Source organism: Peromyscus californicus, unplaced genomic scaffold (genome assembly GCF_007827085.1).
Source record: "Peromyscus californicus insignis strain IS unplaced genomic scaffold, ASM782708v3 Scaffold_18__1_contigs__length_77618521, whole genome shotgun sequence".
NCBI classification, from domain to species: domain Eukaryota; kingdom Metazoa; phylum Chordata; class Mammalia; order Rodentia; family Cricetidae; genus Peromyscus; species Peromyscus californicus.
Genome location: NW_026294480.1, coordinates 12,167,838 through 12,193,943, shown reverse-complemented (window position 1 = coordinate 12,193,943; position 26,106 = coordinate 12,167,838). Strand labels below are relative to the sequence as shown.

Genomic DNA, 26,106 nt, shown 5'->3' with positions numbered 1-26,106 from the left:
ATAGGAAGACCACTAATGAGACCCATCACCACCACCCCCTAAAAAAGAATAAAAATCAAAAACAAAACTACTGTCTGAAAAAGTACAACCAGTTTACCGTCAGAACTTTCATTGGACATACTCCTTTCCAAACAGTTTCCTCTGACACAAAAGCATCTGCCTTATGGAGACACAGTTTGTACTTCCAAAGGCACGTGCTGAAGCCCCCAGTGAATCACACTGTGTAACAGAGAGAACAGTGAGTGAAGACTTGGCTAGTTCTCATTACAAGCTACTCTTCAGAACATCACAGTCCAACTTGGCTCCAGGGGCCCAAGAGTTCTCCCAGATGGTTCTTGGAGAGCTGCAGACCTGAGGCCCTCAGAGGAGGAGCTGCGTGTGCACCTGCGCTGCATCCCATGGCTGTCCACCTGTGGGTCTCTCATAGACTTGTCTCCTCACACACTCTGACAGGGATGTTATAGTGCCGATCGTCCTCAGCTATGAGGGTCACCATTGGCCAGTCCTTGGGGGGGTCAGTAGGATAGACTGTGATGAACTCCTCGGTGTTATACTTGGACAGCCGGTACACCTGGATGGTGTGGCGAACAGCATAGGCAAGAAGGAACATTTCAACCTGGGAAGGAAAAGCAAATGAGTGTTCTGAGCAGAGCCACAGGGAAAGATGGGGCCAAACACCAAGCTACATCCATTATCCCAGACAATGAACAGCAGTGGCTTAGCTGCAACCTATCTCCTCCCCTTTGAACCTAGTCAAGGGGAGGGGTAATAAAGAATGGAGTGCATATCTGATAGGAAACTTATACTCAGAAATATAAAGAATGCTCCCAAATCAATGATTAATAAAACACCAGTTTAAAATTGAATGAAGGACTTGGAAGACATTTCTCCAAAGAAGACACATGAATGGTCAATAACCACATTAAATCATAAGCTCTTAGAGAAAAGCAAACCAAAGCCATAATGGGATAGTACTGCATTCCCATGAGAATGTATATGAGTATATACTCATACTCATGAGGACCCATGAATACAGCGTTTTCTTTGGGAGTGATAAAAAACATGGGGACTGAAAATGTGCTAACTGTCGATTCATCAGACCTGAAATGGTTAATTTACACTCTATGAACTTCATCACTTTAAAAGGCAGTGAAAGCAGAAGGAAGACAAGGAAGATGGGGCACTGATAAACTGCTGCTGGAATGTAAAATACGGCAGGCGCTTCTCTTTTTCTTCATTTGGCAATGCTAGGGATCAAAGTCAGGGAGAGCCTCATGCATGCTATGCAAGTGTTCTGGCACTGAGCTACATTCCAGACCTGTACAGCAGTTCCTCAAAATGTCACACACAACATTACCATATGCCCACAACAATTCTGCTCTTGACATATACCCGAGAGAAATCATGAACACACACACACACACACACACACACAGAGTCAATAAATATTCACAGCAATTAGAAGAAACTACCCAACTACACATCAAACTGATGAGTAAAATACAATATTCCCATACAATGTCAAATTACCTGCTAATAAAAAGGAATGAAGTATCAATACATTCTAAAACACAATGGATCTTAAGACATGCTAAGTTAAAAAGCCAGTCCCAAAATACCACATTACTAAGAATGTCCAGAATAGGCAGCTCTATAGCCAGAAAGTAGACTATGACTACTAAGGTTTGAGTAAAGGAAGCCTGATTGCTAATGGGCTTTGTTTCTTTATGGAGTTCCAACATGGTCTAGAACGAGACTGCACTGGTGGTCACAATGCTTCAATACGAAGAGTTAATGTGCTTAAGTTATAGTTCAAAAAGAGCAATTTTGAAAGAGGATTCACCATAGCAGCAGAGCTCCCTGGGTCCCTGAGGGACTAACTTCAGCCTAGCATGAAGACCAAGTCCTACTAGACTCTGCTACAGTTCAGGAGACATAAGCAGCCTACATTCTGAGTACAAACAGTTATTTCAAGTAATCATAAATATTTCTGGTCTGGCAGTAACCACCAGTCTTTTGCTCTTTCTTAGTCCTTAAGCAAAACAACTGAATAGATTTCATAGATTTCTATCAGGCAGAAAGACTAAGAGAAACCCAACCTGGCTCTCTATTCCTTGAAGTATCTTTCCTGGCACGTCGGCTTTTTCCCAAAAAGCTAGGCACAGGAGTCCAAGTAGAGAGGGAGCAGGTTAGATTCAGAGTCTTCATGTTACTTTAGTGGTTAGCTCATCACACGCACACATGCACACAGAGTATTAATTTTTTTAAAGAAATGATACAAAAAGTGAAACCCAGTAGGGTGACTTGACCTTTGGCTAGGGGTCACTACTGCACGAGGTGTCTGCACAATACTCTAAACTTAGCTTCCATGCAAGCAGACCTGAGAGAGAGAGGCTGGGCTCTATTGGCTCCAGCAGCCAAGAGGAAGCAAGCACCTCAAACGGGTCTACCCAGTGCTTTATAAAATATCTTAGCCTCCCAGGGAGTCAAGAGAACTAACGGTATCCACCACTTTACACAAGCAATCCTGGGACTATGTGAGGGTCGGGACTAACAAATATGTCCATAAGTCTTTGGCATGCCTCCCTAAAAAAGGGAGACCTTCACTTCCCTCCCCTGAGTAAGGAATATATTTAGTGACTAGCTTCTACCAAACAGAATGTGGGGTAAGTGGGAGTGTGTATCTTCCTCCACACCAAGAGCAGCCCTATAGAGAAGGGCTTGTGCCGTGAGGAACTGAATACTCCTTCTGGTTACCAATGAAGAACTGAGATTTTCTGCCAAAAGTCACGCATGTAGCCGGGCAGTGGTGGCGCACGCCTTTAATCCCAGCACTCGGGAGGCAGAGGCAGGCGGATCTCTGTGAGTTCGAGGCCAGCCTGGTCTCCAAAGCGAGTTCCAGGAAAGGCGCAAAGCTACACAGAGAAACCCTGTCTCGAAAAACCAAAAAAAAAAAAAAAAAGTCACGCATGTAAGACATGCAAGTAAACCCTCCAGGCCCCAATCAAGACTGAAACCGTAAAGGACATAACAGAAGCTCACAAGAAGTTGGACCGGAAGCACTTAGAAAAGCTGCTCCTGAACTGGCCTACAAAGTGTGAGATCCCATGTGATGGCTAACAGAGATACAATACTCTCAAATGCACAACTCACCTGTTCAAGGCCACCAGTGTGTCCCACCTGGTTTAGGTGGTTCCTTAGCAGCTGTCCAGGGTCACTTGATGTGTCTCGAGCAAACAAGAGCACAGAAAAAAACGGAACTTCCTTTCCCTTCTCTTTATCATCATAGAGTTCGATAGCTCTGTTTAACATTAGAAATTTGACAGCTTCATAGAGGCTGTACTCCTCTTCTTCATTTGTGAACAGTTCATCACACGCTAGCTGCCTGGCTTCAGCAGTCTTCATTTCAGCCAGGCTCGCCCACTACAATAAGGAAAGTTGTCACAATTAGAATTACTGTTCTGAAAATCCCTGGCATACTTCTATACCATGAGTACAAGGTGATTTCCAAAAGTAGGGGGCCATCAGACACATGCCAATGTGAAAAGCTTCAAGTTCTCACCCCACACAGTGGTATTCTTCAGACTACATGAAGCCCTTTTTGAGCATCTCCCCTTGTTAATGTGAAAAAGAAGTACCACACAGTAAGGGAAGCAGGGGATGTGAGGTGGAAATGCTGACTCCGAAACTTCCCAGGCAACAAGAACAACATTAACAATCAGAGATACCCAACAGAAAAAGTGTGTGAGAGGGAGCCATGAAGCACAGCTGTGATGGCTACACCTGGAAGAGGTTGTAGACAGTTACCCCAGAAATATGCAGGCAAGCCTCCAAAATGGAAGACTGCCAAGGGAGACTGTGGGATCTCCTGAATACTGGTTTATTAAACTTACCCCTATAATATCTTAAAAATATACATGAGTGTCTAATGAATAAATCCAATCGGAAAGTCTTGACTCCTAATTAAAAATAACGGTTTCCAAATAATAGGCAAACTCTTTAAATGAACAAGAAAACATTGTAAATATGTGTACTGCTAAGTGGCCATGAAAAAAAGATGTCACCATAAACACCAGTCCTTATGAATAAGCATTAATTGGCATTGCTTTCAAACACCAGTCCGAATTTTAAACCTAAGAGAAATTTTAATGATCATGACTATTCAGAACTCTTTCCAATCTTAACAGCTGGAATATGTTGTCCACATCTCATATTTTCTAGAAGCAGACCATAGTGCTGAGTAGAAGCATGGCTCTAAAGTTAGAAAGTCAAGATGCAATTAAAATTGGCTTTTGCAGGGCTTTAGCCAATCTCCAGTCTGTGGTCCCCTCATCTTTAGAACAGGATGACCACAGCCATGCCACTTTTTTGGTTGAAAGGGTAGAGCAGCCCAAGCACCTTTTAGTGCCAAGCATGACAAAGAGAAGTCTGACAGCTGCTGGCACAGATTACTAATGAGCAATTTTAATGTTACCGTAAACTGGCATCACATACACATTCCCCCAAAGGAGGGTCTAGTTACAGTCAACATACATAATAAAACAAAACTAACAGTTTTTCCAGACCCTAAAAAACATGAGAAAGAAATTGCAATCTACAGCTAAGCTGATGAATTCACCACTCCCTCCCTCACAGAGCTGCAGCCTGCCCTCACCACTTCACTAGGCCAGAAACTGGGTAGATGCAGGCTTCTAGCCCTAAACACTACACACTACACTCCAATAGGCAAGGAGAATAACCGTGTTCTTATAGTGTGCTCTACCACAGAAAGGTAGTTAACTATATACACCAGACCACAGGCTCGGGATAGTTTTAAAAGACAAGTTATTAAATCTACTTACTGAAAAACTGTTTTTAACACAGACTCTTAAAATCTGAGAATAACTGGAAAGAACTTCATAAACACACAGTGGTCAGTGAGAATATGAATGTAGGCTAAAGGGCTGGAGAGACAGCTCACAGTTAAGAGCACTTGCTGCTCTTGCAGAGGATATCATGTTGACACTCACAGCCACCTCTACCTGCAGCTCTAGGAATCCAACACCCTCCTCTGGTCTCCACTGGTACCCATATGCATGCGTGCACGTGCGAGCGCGCGCGCGCGCACACACACACACATACACATACACACACACACACACACACACACACACACACACACACAAAATAAATTAATAAAGGAATACAGGCTAAATGATAACCCTGAAACTTACAAATATGACTTAGAATGAAAAATATATTTATTAAGGTTTCTTCTGAAAAAAAAATTAAATATCTGAGATACTCATATATAGTACCACCTCAAAGAATACAGAATGTTGGTGGTGTTTCTCCATTTTACCAAAGACTTTATGGGAAGAATTTATGTTCTTTTAAAGTTTGCTTTTTCAATGTGTGAGCATGTATATGTGTGCACATGTGTAAGGGTGTATATGTGTATGCATGCATGTCGAGATGAGGGTCTCTCACTGATCAATTAGGGTAGACTAGATGATCAGTGAGCTTCAGGGATCCTCCTGTGCCCTGCTCACCATTACTGGGATTACAATCATGTGCCACCCCATCTGGCATTTATACATGAGTTCTGGAGATCAAACTCAGTTCCTGGTCATGCATGCATTCTACTGACTACACAACCCAGCCCCAAATTATTTTGTCTGAAACCAGCAAATTCTGGCTTCAAAAGAGAACCAAGAGCCACAATAAACCTTCTTTATAAATTTAAAAAATAACTATGAATAAATAAACAAGCCTAGCGCACTGAACCTGCTGAGGGAAAAAAAGAGAAAGCTTTGCACCAATCAGAGACAAAAAATTACACGGGTCAGACCTTCTTCCTCAGCAGGGCAAGAGACTCCTTAATTCTTTCAACCAGGTCCTCATTCTTTCCATCAAACCTCAGTCCGAGTTTCCACTGCTTGATCCAGCTGTGCTTGTTTATCAGCTTCTCTGGTAACTGGAATATCAAGGGGCAGAGACAGACAATGAGGTGTCAACACTACAAGATATCTATGACACATAGGGACACCACAAAGCCTTTAGACAAAACCCACTTGAATTTCCAGAATCAATTCCTGCAGTTAGCATATGGGTTCAAGATGGAGAATCGGAACCCGGAAGTCACAAATTCAGAAAGCAGCCACACAGAGGGCTGCTAGGATGAATGCTTTTGGTTCAGATGCACAGGAGTCCAGCCTGCAGAACACCAACCACAGGTGGGGACCTAACAGGCAAATCTGAGGCTAAGCTAAGGAAGTACCACACTGGGTCTTCACAGTAACCAACTTGGCTTCTGGGCACACTGGCAACCTTACCACTCATTAGTACTCAGCGAGGTAATTGTAGGCACGGAAGGCCCGTGATCAAGTCAAAGCCTGCTCCTTCCCTGATAAAAACAACCCACTAAAACACAAGACCTGTCTGTTATGCAATATTAACACACATATTTAATCAACAGCATAAGGTGGAAAAGATGAGCGAGACTCAGCAGCACTGGGAGGGTCAGGGAGCTTCCTTCCTTCCTTCCTGACAGAAAGACAGTAACTATTATGGTCTTCATTTTTTGTTCTGGTTCCTGGACTGTTTCATTTGTCCCTACATATCAAAGAATCTGGAATAGATGACAACATGAGAAACTATGCCTTCCCAACAGTCTGTCAGGATAAAAACCAGACTTGGGCTAGCTATGGGCACGTCACTGCACTGCTAAGACTCCACCTCTGTGGTCCAGTGAGATGGTTCCACAGGAGAGGCAGGCACATACACACAAATGAATTAAAATTTTATAAATAAAAAGACTCACCCCTGAAGTCCAAAAAAACAAAAAAACAAAACAAAACAAACAAACAAAAAACCAAACACATTCCCAATGTCCTATGCTGGATTTGTTTAACAGTACTAAACAGCTTAGAATGAGATACGTTCAGTTGCACTGGGACCTAAAGACTCAGAGGCCCTTTCATGAACAATATTCTGATTGTGCTTTCTTAGTCTGTGACAATCACATGCAGCTAAGATGGTTTTGTCACTATAAAAATCAAGAGCACAGTACTGGCACTGCATCATCACTCAAGGAGGAAAGGCATGTGGTCACTATCGTCTTCCCACGACAAATGACCGTTCACCGAAAACTGCAACAGGCCACTCTGTGCCTACACATTCCTGCACTTCTGAGTCCTGGACAGGCAATTTCTCAGTTTAGTCTCTATCACCAGAATCTAACATGCCCTCAAGTGGCAACAAAGTGAAATTACAACCTCCCTTCAAGAACTACACTCAAGACAAAAAAATACCTGTCCCAAAGATGCATAAGGTGGGAAAGGAGATAAACGGCAGCCCAGAACAGCGGAGGATTCTGTAACACTGGACAGTTATCTAACAAGCGGGTGAAACAGTCAATTCAGTTACTTTTGGGAGATACAAGTTAATTTCCTCATCTCATTCACTCACTAGTCACTCACAAGTCAATCTGCAGACAAAGTGATTAACCAGGTCCAGGGTGTACACTTCCAGATGTGGGAATCTTGGAGAAACGTCCAAAAACGTAAAGCACAGAAAAGCACAGGTTAGAGGGCCAACAAGACGGCTCAGTGGGGAAAAAGCACGGCCATGTAAACCTGCTGTCCTGAGGTCAATCCCAGGAACCCTTCTGCTGTGGGATGGTCTGTATGTCAAATGTGTTGCTGATTGGTCAATGAATAAATCACTGATTGGCAGTGCCCAGGCAGGAAGTATAGGCGGGACTAACAGAGAGGAAAATTGAGAGAACAGGAAGCTGGAGGGGGAGACACTGCCAGCCGCCATGATGAAAAACAACATGTAAAGATGCCGGTAAGCCACGAGCCATGTTGACAAGGTATAGATTAATAGAAATGGATTAATTTAAGCTGTAAAAACAGTTAACAAGAAGCCTGCCACGGCCATACAGTTTGTAACCAATAAAAGTCTCTGTGTTTACTTGATCGGGTTTGAGCGGCTTGGGACTGGCGGGTGAGAGAGATTTGTCCTGACTGTGGGCCAGGCAGGAAAACTCTAGCAACACCCTTCTAAGTGTTGAAGGGGAACAAGCTCCACAAAACTGTCCTCTGACCTCCATACACTCACTGTGTGTATGGATGACGCCCCCCCCCCCACACACACACACACATTTTTTAAGGAACTATTAGGAAAGAACAATGGAGTTGTATTTTTTTATTGAGAAGAAGTAGATACAACTTTAAATGCTTTCATGAGTCACAATGGGGTCCACATAAATACCAATCCTTTCTATTAAGCACACAGGCCTGCCTGCCTTCTGTTGGAGTAAGAGATACAAGAAGCAGACTGGCCAGGTGGTGGCACATGCCTTTAATCCCATCAGAAGCAGGAGGATCTCTGTGAGTTCGAGACCAGCCTGGTCTACAGAGCGAGTGCCAGGGCAGCCAGGGCTACAGAGAAACTCTGTCTCAAAGAACCAAAAGAAAGAAAGAAACAGACTGAAGCAAGAAATGACTATGGTAAGTGTTTAAGGACCACTGTGACTAACCTAGAGAACAGCCTGTATTCTCTAACCAACACCTACAGTCTTGATAACACGACAACAGCAAGTATCTAAAGCATCATCCCAAAACGAAACCACAAAGAGCTTTAGTGCCATTCTCTAGTAAATGTTGTCACAGTTCTCACCCACTCAGAGATCTTTAAAAATACAGTACAGTTAAAAACTAAAAAGCTTTGGCCCGCCATCTCCAGGTTGGGGCTGGGGTCAGAGAATCTGCCTGCCGTCAAGCAGGTTGGGTTCTGGACAGAATGGGAAAAACAAACAACAAACAGGAAGCCTAGGGCTAAGAGAAAAGGGACAGCTGTATGTCAAGAGGGGCAAGGGAGACAAAGCTCAGCTGCTAAGCAGGAAAGCAGCAAGGTCAGGGAAGCTGAGCAGCAGCAGAACGGAAGGTCCCTTCCACTGAGTCACTTCCAAGAGAGGACTGCTGAGCCTGGCTGTCTTCTTCTGATGTCCTGGCATCGGGCGGAGGGTAACACAGTCTGCCAACGGAAGCAGACAACTGCACACCTGCTCACTCAGGGAGTCCCCAGTACAAGCAACATCTGTTGATCTACCCCTCCTCTCCTAGCACCCTCAACAGAGCTCGAGGCCGGTGTTTCACTCAAGTCTTGGGAACAACAAAACAAACTGTCAAGAAAGGTCCAAACACATTAAGTTTCTGAGGGCAGGAGAACAAAAACATCACTTCTTCATCAGAGATTGAGCAGAATCAAATCAGTCAGCGTGAATACTGACTGCCCAGTGGCCATGCCCTCAGCAAGGCAAACTTGTGATGCTATGGAAAAGAGGAAACCACACAGAGCCACTGGGAATTGAACAGCTGTTGGTACATTACTCCAATTAAGCCAGGAAAACCACATGACAGCCACATCATTCCTACAAGGAACACATTCTAATACTGATCAATATCAAATGCAGCCTATCTACTCACCCTTTTGGAGGTGGGGGAGGCAGTTCTTGAGAAAAGGCCGCACTATATAGACCAGGCTAGCCTAAAAGTCACAATCCTTTTGCCTCAGCATCAAAAGTGCTGGGATTACAGGGATGTACCACCCCACCTTGCTTACCTGGCCTGTTTCACATGTGGCATTTAGGACATTATGTGCACCAAAAGCTCTTAGAAAGTATAAAAATTTAAGTTCAGTGTCAAATAAGCCCAGAAATATAAAAAGCCCCTCAAAGGTCAAGGCTCAAAAGGATCAATATGATTTAATAATAATTTTCAAAGTACTCTCTTTTGAAGCCCACGTGTAACAGGGACAAGTTAGTCAGCACACACTCACTCATTCACTATACTTAGCACAGATTAGTGCAACTGGCATTTAACTGTTCCTCCTAGGAAACCCTACTGATAAGTGTTAGACCACACAGAAGGAACATCTTGGCCAGGTTTTTATCAGCCAGGCATGCTGGCTCACACCTGTGACACCAACACACAGGAGACTGAAGCAGAAGGATGACCACAAGTTTGAAGCCAGCCTGGGTTGGGCTACAGAGTTAAAACTCTGTCCAGTCCACACTCCAGAAAGCCCTTCACCTCACATGTAAACAAGGAACAGCAAAGCCATGTTAACTAGTGCCAGGGTTTACAGAACTTCCTTTTATGATCCACTACACAAATGCCAGCATGTGGCCTTCTTTGTACTGGGACCTGGAGGCACAGATCCCGAGGACTCTACCACACGGTAGATCTAAAGCACTAAAGACAGCCAGGCCCAGGAAACGTCTCTCTACGTTAACACTAACATTTCACCATGGAAAGAATATCATTTTTGAACTGCACCTAAAACCCTGGCTGGACACCAGTAAAAAATTCTACAACCTACTTCACAGAAATACTAAAATAAAGTCAAGTTGTTTCTATGTGTTTTTTATGAATTCTAAGCATCACTCTAATTCAGCTTAGCTGTTGGTATTAAGTTTTATCATTTTTCTCTTCTGGAAAATACTGGTCATTTCTAGTCATCTTTTTAATATATAAAGCCATCTTAGACATGCAAAATTGAACAAATCCATACACTGAAATCATGCTGCATATAACACCGTCAGGCAGCATGAGCAGAAAGGAGATACCTTCTAACAAGAACTTCCTGAAACATGGAGACTCAGATCCATGCAGCAACATACCAGCGTGAGCTCTGGGTCCTGCAGCCAGAGGGGCAGCTCCGCCAGCTGGCTCATGGCCTGGAACAGTGTGGCCCTCAGCGCGCAGTAATTATCACCACGTACTCGCCTTATAGATGTGAATTTCTGAGAAACTTCCTCATAGCCCTTGGGAGAAAACATCAAAGAGTTCAGATGGTAGTTACTGGCTTGAGAGAGCAAGACAAGTTCCATTCCTACAGAAAAAAAATTGCCCTAAATCACTGGGAAGTGGGAAACAAGAACAGCTCAGTCTTTCTCGACTATAATTCCATTTATTTTAAAATAATAATGCTGTATGAAATATCAGCATCTATAACAGTGGTTCTTAATCTTCCTAATGCTGCAACCCTTTAGTATAGTTCCTCATGTTGTGGTGACCCACACAACCATAAAATTATTTTGTTGCTACTTCCTAACTGTAATTTTGCTACTTTTATGAATCATAATGTAAATATTTGATATGTGACCCCCCAAAGGGGTTGCGACCCACAGATTGAGAACCACTGATCTCTAACAAATGCAACAGATCTGACATACAAAATAATTATCCAGCACTAGCTACCCTCAAAGCCCTTTCCTAAGTAACTGAGGGAGCATTCACCGCCACTCACTGGTGACATTCAGAAAGGTTTAATCTGTGGTTAATTAATCTCAAATGCTTTAATAAAGAGAACAGGAAAAGGAGGGGAGACATGCAGTATCTCTATCTCCAGATTTAAAAATGTACAAAATCTCAAGTTTCCCGTGTGTGTGTGTACACACAGGCATATGTCACTTAATGATGATAGCACATTCTGAGAATAAGTCACTAGGCAATGTCATCACTGTGGACACAACAGAGTGCACTTACACAAATCTAGCTGGTGTGTCCTACTTACTATACACTTGAGCTAGATAAGCTCTTACTGGGTATTAGCTGAGGAATTGTGCTAACAAGCCACCGTGAAAAAGAGATTCAATCAAGTGTGAGACAACACCACAGTCAGGAGATACAGCGACCATGAGATGTATAAAGTGGCTGCTGGCATAATATGGCACATTGTTCTCCACAAAAGAGTGACGTGACAGCATCACTGCAGTAATGACACAACCCGACACACCACAGCTACATCATCGGGTGATCACAAAGTCTCAGAGCCCTTAGACTCTGAAAGGTCTATAGCTAGACATGGAGTCTATTATTTCAGAGAGGAATCTAACTCTTTAAGAAGTTAATTTAGATTTATAAACACTTCCAAGAGAATATCAGAAACTAAACACAGGTAATTAGGCAAGAAAGGGCTAACATAAAATCAAGAAAGAAGTTAACAGGCAGTGACGACAGCCAGCTTCCACCACGGCTCTCAGAGCTGCGCCTCTAAATGGTGCTTTGATCTCATTACTGACTGGTCCCCTCTTTCCCTGAAACCAATCCAAGAGAGGAATGATTTTCCCATAATTTCTAAAACATGGGAGACATGGGTAACCTGAGTATCTTCAGTATTGGACTTTAATGTGCCAACTGATAAAACAGAGCTTTGGAAGAGGCTGAGGCAACAGAATAAAATTACTAGTCAGTGAGGCATTTCTGGGGCAGGTAAGAAAATAAGACACATGGTTCCACTCAGCTTTCTGGGTGGAAAGCTGGAAACCCTGGGTAGTTGATAGCACGGTCAGCAGAAGTCCTCTGAAGAATAAGTCTTTCACCCTTAGCAGACACTAAGATCCAGGGTATTTTGTGACTGAGTTCACATATAAGGCCCTAGGATACAAATTTACAAGAATTAGGACTGAGGCTGTCATTTTCTCTCAGATTTCCAAGGGGCAAAAGGCATTTGGGGACCTAAGGTGAACCCTATGAGTAATATTTTCTTAAAGAAAAAAACCAAAAAACAAACAAACAAAAAACGCACAAGCTATGAGGGAAACTAATTAAATTTTGAAAAATTTAAAGCCCTAAGCAAAAAAATTATAGGCTATTTTTCTACCAAATATGAGTCTATCAAATATGGGATGGAGAAATAGCTTAGTGGTTAAGAGCACTGGCTGCTCTTCCAGAGGACCTGGGTTCAATTCTAAGCATCCACATGGCAGCCCACAATCATCAATAACTCCAGTCCCAGGAGATCCAATGTACTCTCTGGCCTCAACAGACACTGCACACATGTAGTGTAGACATACATGGTAGCAAAACAGACCATATACATAAAAAATAAATAATAAAAACAAAAATATTGGTCAGTATTTCTAGAACACAAGAAATATATTCAAATTCAAAATGTAAATAATCCAAGAAAAAAAGTACTTAGAACCTTAAGTGCTAGGTGGAAGTCTGACCCTGCCAGTTCTGTAGCTCAAGAGTGGTCCAACAGTTGCACTTTCACATATTTACCCTCTGACTAGGAATATTGGATGGGAATCACTCTGTAAGGAGAGCCCACGGGGTGCTGCAGCTCCACTACCATCCCACAGTCTTGGAGACTATGTTAGTGTTGCCAGTATATGCAACAGAACTAAGTGAAGGGAGCTCCTGGCACACCTTAAATAAGGGAAGTGGTTCAAGATCTCTCTGCACAGAGTACTGTAACATGAATCTTAAAAGGTCTTATTAATAAAAACAAACCCGGAGCCAGGTATTGCGGTGAACGCTAAATGATCAGAGAAACAGAACAAGCCACAGCCACCTCACCTTGCCAGTTCCTCAGCTGATCCTGTTTCCTCAAACTGGAAGCCTCTGTGTCCTCATCCGGAATGAATCTCAGCTGAACTGCTGCTCGAAAGCCTAAAAGCTTAACCAGCTTTTAGTTCCTGGTCCTCACACCTTATATACCTTTCTGCTTCCTGCCATTACTTCCTGAGATTAAAGGCATGTGTCATTAAACATGCCTGGCTGTTTCCAGTGTGGCCTTGAACTCACAAAGATCCAGACAGATCTCTGCCTCTGGAATGCTAGGATTAAAGGTGTGTATGCCACCATTTTCTGGCCTCTAGGTCTGTCTAGTGGCTGTTCTGTTCTCTGATCCCAGATAAGTTTATTATGGTGCACAATATATTGGGGGACACAATATCACCACAGAGTACAGGAGAATTTATACCCTAGGATTTAGACAGCATGTGTCCAAACACAGGAGGTGTAGAATCACCCTGACTATCCTTGAGGCTTTTACAACACCAGGTTAAGGAGGGCATTCCCAAATTTCTCAAAGACAGCCATCAAATGCTGACTCAATTCTCAACAACACAGCTATGTGTTCTTCAAAGAAGCTAAGTTACTGAAGAACTGATGTTGCTTCTATATTAATACTGTGACTTCAAACTAGTCCTTATCTTTGCAGTCTGTTTCCTCATCTCTAAAATTAGAACTCCAATATTTACAGCATTGTCTTATTATAGCAGTTGTCTTAACCAATGTCTAAAAACATAGTATGATATGTAACTTAGGACAGATGGTTTGAAGACTCAAATAGGTGCACGCTGGCTGTACCTTTTTCATACACGTGGCTTTCTGAGTATTTCCCCTCCATTCTTTTTTGCAGTAGTCCATAATATCCATTTCAGGAGCCACACTTAGCCTGGGTTCTGTTGAAGAATCAAAATGGCAACAATAAACGAAACAAGTCATGAACCAAAGAGTAATGGAAATAAAGGTACTGCCTTACCTGGGGTAGAGGGGAGTCCACTCTTTACTCCTTACTTTCTCTATTTTAAAATTTCCTGAATCCCACTACTGCCCTTGCCTCTAGTTCAGGTCACCACTATGCCACCTCCAGAGTGGTCTCTCAATGGGTCTCCCTTGTCACCATTTTCCAGATCATTCTCCACACAGCAGTTAGTCAAGTTGCTCATTTAAATCCTGAGTCAGGTGGCAGCCCTTCTTCCTATGCTCAGACGGCTGCAGGAGCCTCCTAGATCACACTCATCTGACCCACGGGTATCTATGAACACTTTTATAATCAGAAGCAAGCAGATGAACCATGAGAAAAAACCTCCACCATCTGTGATTTTTCATATCTATTAGGCAGAGATAATACCGAACAAAAATTGTATTTGTATTTACCTAAAAGACTACAGTTTGTTAGTAAGTCAAAAAGTAACAGAGCTCTCGCTATTGGCTAATCCACAGACTTCCTTCCCCAAAATTAGTATACCTCAGGATCAAACAAATGTTATCAGGTTTTTTTTTTAAATGCCTTTAGATTCTCTTCTCCCCACAACATCCTTCTCGTGTGTGTGTGTGTGTGTGTGTGTGTGTGTGTGTGTGTGTGTGTGTGTGTGTACACTGATGAATAAACCTAGGGCCTTAAGATTTTCTTGATTTAATGGATGACGTTTGATTTCTTGATATATACCTATGACCTATGACTATGTGCATGTATGTATAAGACAGTTGGTTATTTCAAAAGGAAAATAGGCACATTCTTGGGTTCATCTTGGCTTCTTTTTTAAACTATAAGGGATACAGATATTAACAACTGTTTTAGGAGATGAACCTAGAAGTACTTCAGACACAGAGAGCCCACATATCTTGTACGTGAAATAACTGTTTCATTCAACTCAACACACATTCCCTGAAGCTCTGATGTGTCAAGCACTGTGCCATCACTGGGAACGTAAAGACAACGAGGACAAAGCTCCTGCCCTGAATGGACTTCTCCAGGAGGAGCAGAGACCACAAGCACTTACAAGCCAGTGGACAGTGGAAGCCAGAATGATGGAGGAGCAGCAATTTGTTTTCTACGTATATTATAAAAACTGCCTACTCAAAAAACAAAAACAAAACAAAACAAAAAACCCTCATTGTTTATCATTTCATAAAGAAAAATCAACCTTTTACAAAAGGGGGAAATAATCCATGCACAGACAACATAGATATATTTCTGCATGGAATACATCAGGGTTCACCTAGAAGTGAAAGAGACCACAGTATCACTGTTGCACAACCCACCCTTAAATAAAGACCTTTCCTCTTTGAAATTCAAGAGATAGTTTTTAAGAGCTGATCAGAATAAGGAAGTACTCCCTATCTGCCTTTCGACTGTCCTCCCCCACAAACAGGAAGAACTGCTAATAGGCAGTCGGGACCCTTTCTGGGCTCTAAGTTCTTTCCAGACAGAGTGTGAGCCTGTGGAGAAAGCACTTTACTAGCAGAGGAAGGGCTTCCAGACAGGAAGGCTCCCTTCCTGTCTTCCTCTCTGCTGTCCTCACTCCTGACCCCTGGGCAGGGCTGGGGAATCCTACCACCTTAGATCACAGGGTAGAGTTGGCCCAGAGGTCTTATAAAGGCAGGAAGTCAAGTCAGAAGGCTAGTCCTGCCCTGAATCAGAGGTCTGTATGAGGTGGGAGGCTTGGGGAAATGAAGTACTTGCACAGCCACAGCATGATGTTACCTGAATTCCACTGGGCTACTGTCTCTGGGAGGACACCAGCCATCCCCACATACTGACTAGACTAGGAGATGGAGGCACAGGATGACCTCATCAGCTCACTGAATTACAATAGCCTCCTTCTAACTGTAAATTACACAGGCTCCCACTGCTGCTTCCAGGAAGACCATTTTTATTACCAAAACCAAAAGAAAAAAAAAAAAATTAAATAAGGGAAGTAAAAAAACCAAAGTGGTAAGCAGACATTCAAATAAGTAAGGTTTGGACCTTATTCATCACATAAGTGATGAACATAATAATCACACCCGAAAGGGTAAGAAACAAAACTGGGGCTCCTCCAGGAAGCTGGGACTCTGAGAAGATAGACTAGGATTGGAATCTCAAAATCCTTCTGCAATAGGTCTGGTGGAAAATAACCTGGGTTTTAGGAGCATACAGCTTCTATCACAACTACTCAGCTTGCATGAAAGCTACCAAAGACAAACGTAAACTTACAAGGTCCAACAGATCTTTATTTACAAGGCTGGATAGGAGGTCAAGGCCTGGGAAGCCTTTATGGAGCTAAGTTAGACGGAATGTCTTTTCACCAACCAAGAGAGCCAGAGCCTCTCAGTCTTGCTCCGGGCTCTGTGGTGGAGGAGGCGGTGCTGCTACAGGCCACTTAGGAAGAGCAGGAATGCAGCGGGGCTGAGATATCGGGAGCACTGTCAGACTGAAGCTGCATGTCACAAGACTCACTAAAACGCTTGGACGCCTGTGTGGGAACAATGCTGGACAGAAGAGAATCACAACAAAGCCTAGAAAGTGGAAGAGAAGAACAGGAGGTTCTACAGCATTAGCAAACAATGGGTGAACACAGAAGAGCATGATGCTTGAACAGCATTCTGTGTCCCGAGTGATTTGGAACAACAGAGCCATGGAGAATGAGCATCCTATGAAGTTCTAGGGAGGACCACTACAAAACATCTCTGCTGCATGTTGGAATGAGCTGACCAGCTCTGGAGGAAGACTCAGAAAACATCAAAATCTTATGTATCCTAATTACAAAGCTTTTGTTAGCCATAAGTGAAATAGAAGCCAGTTCTCAAAAAAAGTAGAACATGTGAATTACACAAGCAGTGAGAAAGATAATAACATTCAAACATACTCTATCAAGATCTCTATTCAGCTTCTGCATAGGCCTATCTGCAATGGAAGGACACATTTCACTTGTACCCCTGCTGGGAAGATCACCACAGGCCAGGGAGCCAGGAGGAGCACCAAGTCCACACCAGGAGCACTGGCGGGAGTGAGAAGAGCAAGCCCAAGAGAGCAGCACTGACTACGGACAGTCACAAAATGATGGGTGCTGTCAAGCACATGGCCATTCTGCTGTAGTCAACCAGAGCCACACAGCTTTCTTCAGACAAGGATATGTGTACAGCTAACTTCTCAAAACATCTTGCAATTGAAAATGAAAACTGTGTTCACATCCAAACTGTTCTAAGAATGTAAAGAAATAAACTGAGAGAAGGCAGAGTCAACAGAGGCAAGGAAAAGTCTGCCCTAAATCTACTTCAGCAAAGTGAGTAATTCATAGAGAAAAGACTGTATGCATTAGAGGACTTCCTAGGAAATACATGCCGCATTTCATGAAAGCGGATATACTAATCCAACTGGATTTTCTATAAACAAAAAAAGGTCTACAAACAAAACAATTCCAAACATACCTGATATCCCTCTTTCATGTATTAGCAATTCTTTCTCCTTTTCTATTTCATCTGCAGCACGGTACATGTCCTCCTCGCTGAAATCACACCAAAGTAGATATTTTCAAACTCTTGTTCACTGACATTTCCCAATGTGTGATAATATATAGCTGCTTATGAAATGCTTATGACACAGAAATTTAACTATTTTCATATACAGGATACCACAGTAGTAAAATATGGGTCCTAGGATGCTCATGTGTCTATCTCAACACTTTCTTCCACTTCAGAACTGCTTCCTTTAAATGAGACCATTCATACATCACATGACTCCAATGCCATTTAAATAAAATTGACTAGCATGCATCTTAATCAGTGACACTCCTGAAATGATTCTACCAAGTTCCAAGAACAGAAACAGTGCTAATAAAAGCATTTACATAGGAATGTCAACTTTTGTAACGTTACAAGCAATTCTGACAGCAGCTACTCTAAAAACATGAAAATAGAGAATCAATTATTCCAAGTTCCCTTAGCTAAAATTCCTCAAGGCTTCACCTGTTCCCTAAACAGCAACCAACCAACCCCCCACATGCTGCTGTGCTCCCACAAGCTTTAATGGCTACCACTAATGACCAACTTCTTTAAGAATATAATCACTACCAGTGAACTACTAAGTATTAGGAAGGGGGGAAAATTCAGAACAAAGATAATGAATAGGGCTCCCACTTTGAAAATGCCTCCCTTTCCTTGAATATTTAGAGGCTTGGCTAGAGCTGCCCAGTATGTTCCAGCTTTATTATTAATCCAGGCACCTCGAAAATACTATTAACCCCCAAATAACAAAGGGAACAGAACACAACTACCTTTGCTAAAAGCAAAAGACATGTTGGGAAAGAACAGTAGGAAGCAGAGGGGCAAATGGTGCAGGCAGGGAAGCCCAAGGCTGCTGGAGGGGCAGCTAGGCAAGGCAAGCTAGTAAGCCAGGAGGAAGTCCCAGGCTCGGGAACTAGAAGAAGCAAGTCCATCTGAAGAAATAGCAATGCACGGAGCTTAAAAATCAGGAGATTCCTCATAAGGAGTGTGCAGGCCTCCAACTCTCAGTATTTCCCATGACAGTGCCCCATGCTCACAGCAAACTGGGGAGAGAGGAGCTTCAAACACAATGGAGTCCAGGAAGGAAGAGGTGCCAGGCTCAAACAGAAGGGACCAAGTAAATGAGTACAGTACTTCTGCTTCTAATCTCTTGATCTGCGGACATGGCCTGGCAGACAGAGCTGGGAGACAAACAGCGGATCAGGAGAGATAGATGAAGAAGGGTGCTAGAGAGTAGACTGCAGTGAGAATCTAACAAGAACCTTATGAAATTATCCAGTGTTTTCCAACTGTGAGAGAACCAATGCCTAAATCTGCACCATGCAGATGTGGTGGTACATGCTTATAATCTCAGTACTCAAGAAGCTATGGCAGGAGATCTTGATGTCAAGGTGAGCCTGGAGTATGGAAAGACCTTGTCATTCATATAAACGAATACTGATCTATGAATTATATATGTGTAAAATATATACAAAGTACATATCTGCCACTTCCCTCCAGCATGGTTTTGATTATTCCCCTAGGTACTACCCAGAATTCAGTCCAAAAACAGCCACAACTGCTCTGCACTTCTACACCTGTGACTTCCTACAGGTGTTCTCTCATCCCAACAGGTTCAGAATCCTGATCTGTCTCTCTCCTATGACATCCTGACACATTCTGTATGGGCCTACCCTCTACTGAGAACAACAGTCTCACCCAAGTCAGACTGGCAGAGTTTAGCTACCTTTTACCCCAGCTCTTATTACCTCTAAGTACAGCAGTTACTAGAGTATTTACTTCATAGGACTGTTGTCAAGAAAGACATACTTAAAATAATGAGTATTCAAAAAGTTAGCTACTATTAATTTTCATATATCCACTGATACAGAGAGTCCTAATAAACAATTTGCCCAGTGATGGTTTCTTAGGCTTGTTTTCCCTAGTGTGTATGTATGTATATGTGTTAGCAGTGTGATGGTAAGAGAGCAAGGATCATATGCTCCAGTGACATTTCAAGTAAAAGACATGATATCACCCACAGAGCTTGTGCCAAAGTTAAAAGCAAACAGATCAAAAGCCAAAAATAAAATATGACCACATGTTTTCATTCTTCTATCAAATTTAATAACATCTTTCCGTCAAATCCACTATTATACCTATTAGAGAAATTCTGATTCTCTAAAACAGTCATTGAAACAAATCACTTTCTTAATATATTTAAATTCTCAGAAGCTGTCTTTGGACAACACTTCCCCAATCTTGCCCTCAGCTTTCTCAACTTCAATGAGAAGGCTGGTAAGATCTGTATGGTCTGCGGTTCCTCTTCCAGCTAAGTTCTAATCGCCTATCATATATTTGCATTTCAGGCAAATTCTGTGGCTAGCCTGCATGAACACTTGGCTCCCCTCTGGTCCTCTGTTCTTAACTTACAAAATAACCAAAACCATAATCACAACCCCAGTGCCCAGAGGAGGCAATCCAAATACAAATTCCAAGCTGGGCAGTGGTGGCGCATGCCTTTTTTAATCCCAGCACTCGAGAGGCAGAGGCAGGCAGATCTCTGTGAGTTTGAGGCCAGCCTGGGCTACAGAGCGAGTTCCAGGACAGGCTTCAAAAGCTACACAGAGAAACCCTGTCTCAAAACAAAACAAAAAACTCCTATGAGGGCCAACAGGAGAAGAACTAAAAGAAACAGAGCAGAGCAAACAGGAGCACTGAGTGCAAAGGGAAAGCAGACAGCCAGGAATCGGGGACAGGAAAAGGCAGGGGTTCAGGACACAGTCCTCACAAGAGGAGCAAAGCAGAAGCTGCTGACCAGCCCACAGCATCTACAAACTACTTCAGCAACCGGACAGTTCACCCAGATCCTTGCACCAGCATCTGCTAACTTCCTTGGCCACCAAAAGCAAGCTGTAATGTGGACCTTTAGAAATGATCCCAAAGCTGTGTTTCCTTGGAAACCAGGTAAGTGTCAATTTTAAGGAATGAAGATCGACACAGTCAGAAAGGAAAGCATGTGACAGCCAGGAGGAACTATCCACCCACCTAAGGGTGATCAGGAAGAAACAGCACTTGCCTAGCATATCCCAGTCTCTGGAGCTCACTCCCTACAACAGTACATAATAAAATAAAATGACTCCATTTTATTATCTGTCTTGGGGCTGGAGCTCAGGGGCTTTTTATCCCCAGCACTAGAACAAAACCAGACCATAGTCTTGATGTTTTAAGAGTCAAAATATTACACTGAAAACAACTACAAAAGGCAATTATATTTAAAGCTGGGAATGTGAAGCAGGTAGAGGTCTGGTTTTGTTTGGTTTTGTTTTTTCTTTTATGGGAAGGGAAGATAATGAAACAATGCAAGGAAAAGGGGTATTATTAAGATAAAGTCATCAACGCTGACAGCTCTGAAAGGATGGCAACTTTTACTGGTAAAGATGTGTCCACTCTGGCAAAGAACAGAGGCCACAAACCCCACAGGCTCAGACGATCACCAGAGCCAAAGCTTCGCTCCTATAAACCATGACAGCTATAAAACAGTAAAGAGAAAAATGACTCAATGTCTAGACATGCTAGTTAACGTTTAAACTGGACAGTTACATTTAAAACCCAAATGATAATAATTCCTAACTAGAAATTCCCTAGTTTAGCACCATGGCATTATTTGAAAGGATCCATTAAATCAAGTTCCATTAAATACTATTTACCCATTTTCTCATGAGCTAAACTATTTTATTCTGAAAGCAACATATCAGATTGAGTAAGCTCCAGTGCACACTAAATTATAACTAGTACCTATTACCCTGCTCAGAGATTGCCATATCAACAGATTTTAAAGATATGTGTGTGTGTGTGTGTGTGTGTGTGTGTGTGTGTGTGTGTGTGTGTGTGTGTGTGATGGGAGGGGGTTGAGACAAGGTCTCAGGCAGATTTGAACCTGGCTTTGAACTCCTAAGCCCCTATACCTCCACCTTCAGAGTACTGACTGGTATTACAGGAATGGACCATTAAATACAGATAAGACTTGCTTGTAAATGCTCACTAGTACAGACAAAATTATATTATTTCCAAGAAAATAGCAAATTAAAGGCAGAGCTCAGTGAAGCAGATTTCTGTGAAACCATAGTTTCAATTTCTAATTCAAGACATGAAATGAAAAATCAATTCTAATTTATAATACACAGCTTACAAGACATTATTTTGTTTTAAAAAGATGTACTATAAAATAAAATAAATGTTTTCCTTTATCAGAAAAAAAAGTATTTATTTTGATTTTGCTATTTTATGTGTATGAATGTTTCCCTGAATGCATGTCTGTATGCCATGTGTGTGCCTGGTGCCTGAGGCCAAAAGAGGGTGCTGGATGCCCTGACACTGGAGTTACAGATAGCTGTGAGCCACACTGTGTGGATGGTGGGAACCTAAACCAGGTCCTTTACAAAAGCAGCAAGTACTCTTAACCACTAGCCATTTTTCCAGCCCCCAAAATAGTATCTTCATCAATATGCTGAGTGTTTGACCGAGGCACCCTTAATTATTCAAAAAAAAGAACAGAGTGTGTAATTCTGTTCAGGTCTGAACTGGAGCCCTGCAGTTCACACTTAACTTGGTCTGTCCTAGGAGACTGCTGGCTCAGGCAGTATTGGTGAGACACAGTCAACCAGAGTGACACCACCATGTCTTCCCACACAGACACAGGAAAAGTAAGGACCATGCAACCTAGCCCTTTTCCACTGTTCAGTGACTGCAGAAAGGGGTAAACAACCAGCAAATGCAGGAAAGTACCAGCACCTAGGCCAAAATTCCACCCGCTTCTGCAAGTGGACTTTCCACGTCCAGCTCATGCTGCTCCATGTGACTTCCAGAAGTGTGTAAGGACAACACAGCGCCTTCAACAGTGAGTTCTGGAGACATTCTTGATGATTGCTGACGTAGGTTCTTCCTCGGGTGGGGAAAGGAGAGGGGTCCACTACTACCCCACCACTGTACCTATTCTTAGCCTGCTCCCTGTGAACTAGACTGGGCAAGGGCAGAAAAGACTTACCATAACAGCAGGCTTGGCAATCCCTGAAAACGGTTTAATACTTACAGGGCAGGGAGTGCTCACAGACCTTTTAAGAATCCATACCTTAGCATGGAAACTCAAGTTTGCCCTCAATTTCATAGCGCTTCACAGACTACCTGGTACACCTCCACACATAGCCCGCCCACCGTGAATCCCAGATTCAACACCAGTTCCATCCTCAAGGAGAATGAGAGGGTACATGGGGCGGTCTGTGAATTCCCTAACCACTTCTGGTTTGGTCACATCCCTGAAAAAGACAGTGTGGTATAATTGTCTAAGGGGTAGTCAACAGATGGAGCAGAAATCAAACATGAAGGGATGGGGGATGAGCAGAAGATAGAGCAAAGGAGAACTGTAACGTGAGCAGCCAGAGCGCTTACAGAAAGTCAGTTAATCTGGTCTTCAAAAGGGAGCCCACGTTTTCCTGCGAGCCATCCTTGGGGCCTGGGCAGCAAGCAGTGTATACGTGTGGTTTATGTGTCCCTCTTCCCTAGTCTCTCCCTTGTGAAATGCTGTGAGCTTACCAGACAGAATCAGAGAGGCCTCTGCCACTACAGCCATCCATCAGACCCTTCAGAGTCACATCCCAAACACATAATTCAGCTGCAGGAGACTGGCTATTATTTGCCGTCATAATTAATTTCCCCTCAAATGTAGTAAAAAATGACTCCATAGAATATCTCAAATCATATCTAGTCTTACTATGTTCCCTATTTTAAGGTGCAAATATTTTCAATGATTCCAAGTGGAAAGAAAGATCTGACCCGTATGGTCCAAAACAGATTTTTAAAGCACATTCTTAACAATATTAATTTAAATTTACACTCAAACTATTAAGCTGCATATATCACATATGCATCTATTATACTGTGAACTATGTAATGTTTCTATGATGCATGACCCTAAGCCTCACAAAGAAAAATAGCCCAACTACTCATATAATGCTGATTCAGAAAGATAAAATACACTAGTGGTGTGATGCTGAAATAGTAACATGTTTAAGTTATACTAGCCTCATTTCCCCACCTGATAAAGAGTCAAAGAAGAATGGGATAATTTAAGGCAACACAGGCAGTGAGAGAGAAAGAAATTAAGCTAATAAAACCACAAACTACAAACACAGAGGTGGTAAAGTTTGCTGTCTTTATGAATCATGCCTCTGTCCAGTTGCTAAGGAGGTCAGGAAGAATTTGGGGGCCGGGGCAGCATGCTCAACCAAGCATCACGAAACTTGGTCTTGAAATCCCCTACCTGTGTCTCCCTTGACAAGTTGTGTCTGCAGAACCTGCAAGTATTTCCTCAGAAAACCTACCAAACGACTCTGTGTACTTCTGGGAATGTGGTTCTGGCCTCAAAAGTTCAGGCATCTTTCGAGCCCTGTGAAACTGCTAGGGTAAGGCTGAGCTGCAGGACTTAACAGGCCGGGAAGGCATGCAGGGAAGGGCTGAGGACAGGAGGAAGGTGAGCAGTAGGAACAGTTAGGAAGCATCTTGGGCCCAGAGAAAGAGCAGAGGCAAGAGACATCCTAGGTTCCTAACCCATGCAGTCTCAATTTGGCAGCCATAGACTAGACCAACTCATACATAGACCTGTCTATGGAATTCAACATAAAGAAAAACCACGGTCCCTATTTAGGAACCAGGACATTTCAAGCAAAAGCCAGAATATTCATCAACTACAGAAGACCCAGCGACTACGCCTGGGGCTTAGAGCATGCTGACCCAAATAAAGAGCTAAAAGCTCTCCAAGTCCCAAAGCTAACTGCCAATGTCACCGACTCTTAAATTTCCAGCCTAGCTCCGGGAGAAAGTTAAGGCCTCCTAGCCTAAATCTTTCCTCAGTAACCATTAGCTCATTACACGAATAATTACCTCGGCACAGGGGTGCTCAATAAATAAAAGAGATCAAAGCCCACCACAGTGCACTAGGCAAATGCGCTATTATATCACACCTTCATTAACCAGGCTTCAAAAGACCCCTTTTCAGGAGATTAAAAGAGCCCTAAAGGTCCATTTAGACACATCTTACGATTTAAATTTCAGGTCAATAAGAAAATTAGTTTGAGGCTGGAGAGATAGCTCAGTGGTTCGGTTCCCAGCACTTACATACATGGTGTAACTCCAGTCCCTGGGGTTCAACACTCTCCTCTGACCTCCTCAGGGCACCAGGCACAGACACACATGCAGGCAAAACCCTCCTACACATAAATCAATCAATCAAAAAGAAAACCATTTTTTAAAAGATAAAGAAAATTAAGTCTGGCTGAGCTTTTTAAATATGTCCAAAGGCATACGTAACTGCCACGGACTCTGAAGTGTAGACACCTCTAGACCAAGCAAAATGTAAACGCTTCTGACTTAGGCCAGTAAGGAACTGCTCTGAAACCGCACTGATTGTGTGTGTGTGTGTGTGTGTGTGTGTGTGTGTGTGTGTGTGTGTGTGTGTGTGTGTGTGTTTAAAAGCAATGGGCGGAAGGGACACCCCGCCAGGCTCTGACAGGGTAAAACTGAGAGGGCTAGCCTGTGGCCAAAGTCTGTCCAACAGGTGCGACACTCTTCAAGTGGTGACTAGTCTTCCCAGGGCAGAGACGTGGCGAGGGCAGCCCTGGGGCTGTGACAGGGGCGACCTCACTTCCTCCGAGCCGGGTCGTGGGGGGGGAGGAAGAGCTCCAGGGAGTGAGCCGGTCACGAAACCAGACTCTCTTCGGCTCTCTCCCCCAAACTCCCCCGAGCTTGGGCTCACTTTAGGGATGGACAGCTGTCAAAGCGGGAGCGGGGCGGCCTGGGTGACCCAGCTGGGGACAGGCTCGGGGACTCCGGGCTCCTCCTCCGTCCAGCTCGCCTCCTCGGGCTCGCCCGCAGCCGAGGGTGCCCAAGCCCCACGGCAGCCCCGCGTCCACGCCCGCCCCGCTCACTCACTGCTCGGCCGGGCACCGCATCGCGGCCCGGGGCTGCGCGCCGGTCGTCACCTTCCCGCCCTCCCGCGCCGCGGCCCCCGCCTCGCGCGCCGGCGTCTCGGCGCAGCTCGCTCCGGGCCACGCTCCGGGCTGAGGCATGGTTCCCCGACTCATGGGCGGCCGCCACGCCGCCGGGCCCTGCGCTCCCGCCGTCCCGGGGCCGTGGCTGTGCCGCTGCACCCGCGCCTCGCGAGGTCCGCAGAGCGCTTCCGTGAGCGTCACTCGGCCCCGCCCCGCGACCTTTGACCCGCGCCGAGGGGGCGTGGCGG

The 26,106-nt window shown here is 43.7% G+C and overlaps 1 protein-coding gene across 1 annotated transcript; it reads right to left on the bottom strand.

Annotated features, from left to right (window-relative positions):
- Positions 1-75: 75 nt before the first annotated feature.
- On the bottom strand, positions 76-26,056 carry Otulin (OTU deubiquitinase with linear linkage specificity). Its single transcript, XM_052743046.1, has 7 exons — positions 25,800-26,056; positions 17,760-17,836; positions 14,151-14,245; positions 10,670-10,813; positions 5,831-5,956; positions 3,154-3,423; positions 76-616 (listed from the first exon to the last, which is right to left on the bottom strand). Exons 1-7 carry the CDS (start codon positions 25,949-25,951, stop codon positions 422-424), a joined length of 1,059 nt encoding a protein of 352 aa, XP_052599006.1. The 5' UTR covers positions 25,952-26,056; the 3' UTR covers positions 76-421.
- Between the last annotated feature and the right edge of the window lie 50 nt (positions 26,057-26,106).